Genomic DNA, 7,243 nt, shown 5'->3' with positions numbered 1-7,243 from the left:
AAAAAAAAAAAAAAAAAAAAAACAAAACAAAAAAGGATTTAGGTCAAGGAAATCTCAGGAGATAGTGACACGTGGCAAAGAGTTGTCGAAATGAATTTTTTAAAAACAAAACAGTGCAGATGTTTTAGTCGGAAGAGACAAGCCGAGTTGAATTAAGTAATTAATTACGAAAATTCTTTTAAAATAAAAGAGGAAAAATGATTTCTTATTAATGATTATTTTAAAGTAAAAGGCAAATTTCTTTGGTCTGACCCATACCTTTACCATTTCTGAAGACTAGAAACCCATTCAAATTTTCATAATAATACTACTATATTGTATGATTTTTTAGGATAGAATATTAAAAAGTTGTAAAGCTAAAGCTCTATACAACTTAGTGACGGATATGATTAAAGAAAAGCCACATGGCCACCTCTTAATTAACCCATCTTTGTCCGTTTCAGGTAAAAAAATTGGTTGCTTGCAAAAAAAAAGAAATGGTGGTAATTCTTTTTGCACCAACTTTTTGGCGTTAAACCTTGAAACATAATAGAATTTCTCTAATTCATGTTATATAAATCGTGCAAAGCACAACATATAGACATAGTTAAGTAAAAACATGTTAATATTAAGAAGTAAAATTTACCAAGAGTTAAATTGTTTTATATATAAATATTTAATGAAATGTTTACATCCCAATTTTTTAATTTGTGTGATATTTATCAAAATGACATTTAAGCATAAACCATATGGGGTATATGTAGTAAGAAAGACTAAGATTTTAATACAAAACTTATCACTTGTTAGTGTCACAAAAAAAAAACATAACTTTATTTTTTACCAAAGAAAACGACAAAAAAGGACCAAGTAAGAAAACACCACTCATGTCCATACATATATGGCACAACCTTTATAACAAAAACATATCTAAAAAAGGAAACTCAGGACATCAAAACTTTTTAAAAGGAATACTAGATGAATATAATACATATATCGTTGTGTAAATAAGCATCAATCAATCGATTGATTCATATAATAACATTAACACATATACTACAAGACGAATTAAGTGGCATATAGATCGCTGGATGGATTTCCGAATATATATCTTTGCAATATATAGCAACGAACATGTGCCGAAATATAGATAGATATATGTTGTGTGTATGTAGATAACAATGCATTATAATAAAAAGAATGATATATAGAAAGTCAAAACACTTGATTATGGGTTATAAAAAAATGATTAATCTCACCAAAGAAGAGAAAATTCCACAAAGATCATACTATAGGATCTTTAATTGAGAAACATGAAAATTTTGCCAAATTAAAATGCGGCGTTGATTTATACTGAAGTATACATGTGTTTAAGACTTTTGTAGTTCATGTATACGCGCGAGGGGCTATATATTAGATCATAATCTCATCTTAATATATATAGAATGAATAAAAAACTAAATAACATGAACTATATATGCTGCAAATATAAATAATACAAGATTAATGATATAAATCAACACATGAAGACGTGAAATTAAGGGTAAATCAGTAGGATAAGGCTGATAAAGCCCTAATTGATAACCCTAAAACTCCAGAAAGAAAAAAAAACAAACCCTAATTCAACAATACAAGAAACACCCATATTTAATTAAAACATATGATTTGATATATCATAATATAAGTGATATAATGAACAAAACAAACCAACAAAAGAACAATATGATAACATACATATACGTGGACAACACGACCCGATCAATAGCCCCACAAGTCCTCGTCATTTGAATTATCCGGAGAGTCATCGGACGGTCGAGAATCCATCCACGACGGTGGTGCAAGCATCATCCCTTCGGCCATATTAGCCAGCAAATTAGGCATATTCAAGACTTCGTCTTCGTCCATAAACTCTGTTCCACACCACGACGAAGACCCCGCATCATTGTCTACGTGGCATTCACGCGCTCTCGACTTCGAACTATTACTACTACTCTTCTTCTTCTTTGCCTCTTTCTCCTCCTCCCCTTCCTCAGTACATCCTTTCACTGATGCTGCAGCGGCCGCAGCGGTTCGTATATCCGCTGCAGATGTTGATACGGGAACCGGGTATGACCGGGCGGATTCGGGGAAGTTCAAGACGGCTTCTCTTCCTTTAAGAGCCATAGCAGCCACATCGTAGGCCGCCGCTGCCATCTCTGCCGTGGGGTAAGTCCCAAGCCAGATTCTAGTGGTTTTCTTCGGCTCACGAATCTCAGAAACCCATTTCCCACTTCGGCAACGGATTCCTCTGTACACCGGATCCTTTTTCCGGCTAGCTAAGCCGGAAGCAGACATTGAATTGTTCGTACTAATCGTAGTGTTGTAGGTTTTAAATTGGGGAAGAGAGTTTTCACACGTAGCGAAGAGAACTTGACTTTTCACACGTGCGAGGTGGCAAATTAATCAAAGAAGATGAAGAAGTTTTTGGTTAAGAGGGCCATTTGGTAGGATTTGTATCGTGAGTCGTGACCATCAGCCATATATATATAGAATTGAAAAGTAAACAGTATACATATATGTGTGTGTGTGTGTTATGTATATACATAAAGATGGATTATAAATTGAATTAGTTAGGGTTTAGACTTAGTGTGAGAGACTAATGTTTAAATATGAGATGAATCATGAAAGGGTTATTTCACTAATAATTTCTTAAGGCACAGTTGTTATTCTCTTTCACTTTCTCACTTGGGGTTGTCGAAAGTGTGTTGGCTTTTGTTGGGGTTATTCTTGTAATAATAGGTGAGAAAGAATAAAAACTGTAGTTTATATTTTTGATGGGTTTAAGATATATTTAGTCTCTTTTTTTTTGGGGATAATTTATCTTGTTTTTACTAGCTAGTTTAGTTACTGTATATAATCAATATGAAGCATATAAGCATATATATTTTGAAAACTATTAAACAAAAATACTTAAAAATTTAACCTATATATGAAGCATACGCATGTATACATACATTTATATATACTTAAGATAAAGCATACGCATATATTACTTGAATATGCATATCTAAGCAGGTTCAATTTTTTGGTGTTAGTTATCATATATTAATTCACTAAGAAAACTTTATTGATGAACGCCAAAAACAAAGTTGATGACATAGACTTATAAATATCCGATTCCGATATACTGTAAGAGGAAACTTACTGAACTAGAGTGCGTACATAAATTTAGAAAACTCCATATATACAGTATTGTTCTTATATAAGAATCAACTATAAACATCACAATGAAACAAAAACAATAAATATTGGATTAAACATAAAATAGTTAGAAGATAAACCCCAAAACCTATAGCCACATTATAAATGCGAAACCACCGGAACGAGAATAAAAAATTAGGGTGTGCTTATAGACGAATATTGGCTTGGAAGGAAGTTAAAAAAACCCACAGTAGTAAATGTCATCCTGGTGAGAAAGAGAAACATTCATAAAATAAAATGTCAAATAGATGGTGGAACTTGGAATAGTTCAGATCCAACATGAGGTTAATTATGGTGGATCTTCTTGCTAGTGGAACCAAATGTCAAAGACGCATTGATATGAACTATTATCGAAGTTTTTTGTCACGAGAGATATAGATCATTATCAGGAACTTAGATAATATGTAGTAGACTAGTATTGGTCAACTTTGCAATATATCCGATTGAGATAATATGCTTGTCTAGTGTTTTCTCCAACATCTGAACCCAAGTTTAGTTTGCTTCCATTATATACAGTATCATAATTTTTTTCTTCTGTCTTTGATGTAATTTTATGGTAAATTGTTTACCTCGATCTTTTCAAGGATCGAATTACCATACGATAAAGTCAAATTCGTTAACTATGTAAACTCTATATTCGAATTGGGTAAAACCTATAGTAAACCACAAATTTTCCTTTTTTAGGTTCAGCAATGTCCAAACTAAATTGTAAAGTCAATAATTAAACCTGTTGAAACGTAATCTTAATTTACACTATTCCCCCCCCTACCTAAAACTCTGAACAAATTAATTTTTGTACCGACCACTAAATAAAGATAATTAATGAATAAGCGGATTAATAATTTAATAGACGCAAAGATTATTATTGTATAGAAAAGAAAAACATAAAAAAAAAAAAAAAAAAAAAAAAAAAAAAAAAAAAAAAANNAAAAAAAAAAAAAAAAAAAAAAAAAAAAAAAAAAAAAAAAAAAAAAAAAAAAAAAAAAAAAAAAAAAAAAAAAAAAAAGAAGAAAAAAAAACCAGTTTTATTTTATCCGGTCGGGTGGATTAAACCGGTTCTGAAGCTTTCAGGGTTTTTGGTCCCATTGCAGAGAGATAACAAGTTTTAAAGGTACACAAAGACAAAGGCATCCCTCCTTGTTGAAAATTCCTAATCGGAAGTTATTAAAGCTTAAATCTTTTTTGTTTTTTGTTTTTTGTTTTTTGGGTGTGTGTAATTGGTTTGTAATGTGCAGCAGAGATTGGTGCCTGTGAAAGCCGAGCAAGCAAATCAGCACAAAATTCGAAGACGCGGACTCGAGACAATAACGGCAGCGAAGCGATGGCTGCTGATCTCTTACGACGGAACAAGCCAATGAGGAAGTTGATAACTCGAACCTCACCACTTGTCCTGTTGGATATGACGAGATCACTAGCGAAGCTTACAGTTAAGTGTATCTTTTGCCGATCGAGATTTTCTTATCTTTCTAATAACTTAATATTCTAATTCTTTTGCTTCCACGGTAACTTATTGAATTCCCCGGATATCTCATTAAATCTATGTGTTTCTTGATTAGTGTGTTGGAATCGAAAAATTGGAGATATCCGATGAGTAGTCTGGCTTCATGAGTGCATTGTATTGTCGTGTTAGAGATTTAATTAACTGTCTTTTGTTGTTTTGTATTGGCCAAGTTCGAGCACTTTAGGCTACCGTTTCGTTTCAAGGTGGTCTTACAAGATTTACTCATACAGTAGAAACTATCTAGTATGGTTACAAATTGTTCAATTTGATCCGGATTTGCATTCAAAAGTCTTGTCTTTATTCTTGGTAGTCAACAAAAGTCATTTTGTCAACTATTGTTGTAACCAGTTTTATTTTATTTTTGTGCAGATATTTTAAACCGTGATTATTTCAGTAGTTTACATTTGAACGACTACTCCCCAGCCTTTTTTTAAGGAAAGTTTAATATCAGGTGGTTATGTTTTTTGTTTACAGTCATATTTGCAAACAATTTTTTTCTTTTCCTTGTTTTTATTTGGTGTTTCTCGTTAAGCCCGTTTATTCTTGTGTCGAACAGTTCAACGATGGCGCCAGGAGCATCTTATGGACTTGCTGCCTACTACTTGAACACAAAGGTAGTAAACTATTTGGATATCAAAAGANGTAAACTATTTGGATATCAAAAGAATATCTGTGTTATTGGATTAATGTTTAATTGAACTCTCTTTTTTTTGTTCTGAGTGTTTTTGTTGCAGCTGGCACTTACTGGAGGTGTTACTACTGATGGTAGACTAACTGCGACAGTGAAATACGCTATAACTGATAAGTTGACTGTGACGGCAGATACAAAGGTAACTGTTGCAGCAGATCACTTCTTGAGCATTAGTTGCAACTAGAGATACTGTTAATCATTCTATGGTGTTTATTCGCTTCACAAAATCTGTTTTCTTACAATCTTCTTTTTCCAGCTAAGAAATGAGTCACGTTTGTCCAAAATGTGTTTTCTTACAATCTTATTATCTCTGTTTTGAAGATTTGGCTATCTTTGTGATTTAACGTTTTGATGAATAGTTTCTTTAACTTAATTTCTTTTTGGCTCACATATCTGTAGCCTCTAAACTACAGAGCTCAATTTCAACTCGGGATCAATGGCCTAACTGCAGCAACATATATCCAGGTAAATTTGCTACTCTCAGTCCTGTTCTAAGTTTTCTCAACTCTTTCTAATTTGATTTCTGGCATTAGCCACTATTATTAATTGTCTCTGTATTGTATAATTAGTATTTGCAAATTCTTTGTATACACAAATACTGAAAAAATTAAGTACTTGGTCTATAAAAAGATTATGGCAACAGCCAATAATACGTCAAATCGATAACAATTAGCTCACAAATACTACAAAAGAAAAAGAAATGACTGTTCATATTTTACTGTAAAAGTTGTTATTTTGATTACTGATAGTAGTTTTCAATACAGCGTGTGACACCCTGTCTATCTTTGGGTGGTGAGGTCTTTTGCACCAATGTGCCTCAAAAGTCCGGTGTGGGTACGAGACTGATAAGATGGTAATGTTTCTTCTAAGTCACTTTATTAGACAGCTTACAACCCCAATACGTAGAAAGTATCATATTAAGAACTTTTCTTTACTAACAGGTTGCATCTGGGCAAGTGTAATGTATTTATGACCTATGTTCATAAGATTTCAAAGAAGGTAATGGGACGTTCGCATTTAATTTTCTCTTTAAGCTCGCTCGATGTGATAATAATAATCATGACAGATAATAATACGTATCTTTCTGCTCATAATCAGGTTTCACTCGCCACTGATTTTGCGTACAATATCTTTTCAAGAGATGTTAAAGCTAGTGTTGGGTATGACTGCAATTCTGAACAGGTAAATATTGCTATTTTCATAGATTTGATGGAAATTGAAAACAATGTCTTCTGTAAATCCGTTTTAATAGTTCTAATATTATGAGCTTTTGTTTCAGTCTCGTGTCCAGGGAAAGATTGATTCTAACGGTGTTGTATCTGCACTTCTTGGAAAGGAATTATATGTGGGACTCGAGTGTCTTCTTTCTGCAAATTTGGATCATAAGAACAAGGATTACAAGCTTGGTTTGAGCTTAGCATATGGCTCACCAGTCACCACTCTCTTCGTGAAATAGTTACTAATCTTTCTAAGGAATATTTTTTGTCAACTCTTTCCTTTAATTGTATATATTTATATTTTTTTAATTAGACTAATATAAGTAGATCATGCGTACAAGTGATTATGTTATATTATAGAAATTTGATTACTTATTTAGCACTCACAATTATAGAAGAAGCTGTGCATTTAGCGAATGTTTAATGTTGGAGTCCATTTCAGATTTCAGTATTCACCACAATTATTTTCTAAAATTCAATGAAGTTATCAAAACGCAGACACAGTCTATATAAATAACTGATTAATATAATTATATAAGATACATTAATTAGAATAATAACACTATTTAACGGTCATTAAACAAACAAATGTTGATTTAATCATGAAATAGTAGTACC

At 32.3% G+C, this 7,243-nt stretch overlaps 2 protein-coding genes across 4 annotated transcripts; one reads left to right on the top strand and one right to left on the bottom strand.

Moving 5' to 3' along the window:
* LOC104771583 (ethylene-responsive transcription factor ERF027) lies at positions 1,466-2,753 on the bottom strand. Its single transcript, XM_010496132.2, has one exon. The coding sequence runs from the start codon at positions 2,308-2,310 to the stop codon at positions 1,735-1,737; it is 576 nt and encodes a 191-aa protein (XP_010494434.1). The 5' UTR covers positions 2,311-2,753; the 3' UTR covers positions 1,466-1,734.
* On the top strand, positions 4,272-6,983 carry LOC104771561 (mitochondrial import receptor subunit TOM40-1-like). Of its 3 annotated transcripts, none has more exons than XM_010496113.2 (10): positions 4,272-4,327; positions 4,452-4,642; positions 5,087-5,168; positions 5,274-5,331; positions 5,452-5,547; positions 5,808-5,873; positions 6,173-6,261; positions 6,350-6,407; positions 6,507-6,590; positions 6,688-6,983. In XM_010496113.2, the coding sequence occupies exons 4-10, from the start codon at positions 5,281-5,283 to the stop codon at positions 6,862-6,864; spliced, it is 621 nt and encodes a 206-aa protein (XP_010494415.1). In that variant the 5' UTR covers positions 4,272-4,327; positions 4,452-4,642; positions 5,087-5,168; positions 5,274-5,280; the 3' UTR covers positions 6,865-6,983. The 3 variants fall into 3 exon arrangements, with proteins under 3 accessions (XP_010494415.1, XP_010494423.1, XP_010494406.1); XM_010496121.2 differs by having other exon boundaries at positions 4,291-4,327; positions 4,455-4,642; XM_010496104.2 differs by lacking the exon at positions 4,272-4,327 and having other exon boundaries at positions 4,339-4,642.

The sequence above is a fragment of the Camelina sativa genome, chromosome 3 (genome assembly GCF_000633955.1).
Source record: "Camelina sativa cultivar DH55 chromosome 3, Cs, whole genome shotgun sequence".
NCBI lineage: Eukaryota > Viridiplantae > Streptophyta > Magnoliopsida > Brassicales > Brassicaceae > Camelina > Camelina sativa.
The sequence above is the reverse complement of the archived record's forward strand: the minus strand, read 5'-3'. Positions and strand labels throughout refer to the sequence as shown.

What these genes read in the sequence shown, in the direction of transcription:
- LOC104771561 (XM_010496113.2), top strand. Translation starts at nt 5,281, where the DNA reads ATGGCGCCAGGAGCATCTTATGGACTTGCTGCCTACTACTTGAACACA. An exon ending in CCTACTACTTGAACACAAAG is followed by an intron (nt 5,332 to 5,451) that starts GTAGTAAACTAT and finishes TTTTTGTTGCAG; the next exon opens with CTGGCACTTACTGGAGGTGT. An exon ending in CTGCAGCAACATATATCCAG is followed by an intron (nt 5,874 to 6,172) that starts GTAAATTTGCTA and finishes TTTTCAATACAG; the next exon opens with CGTGTGACACCCTGTCTATC.
- LOC104771583 (XM_010496132.2), bottom strand. Translation starts at nt 2,310, where the DNA reads ATGTCTGCTTCCGGCTTAGCTAGCCGGAAAAAGGATCCGGTGTACAGA.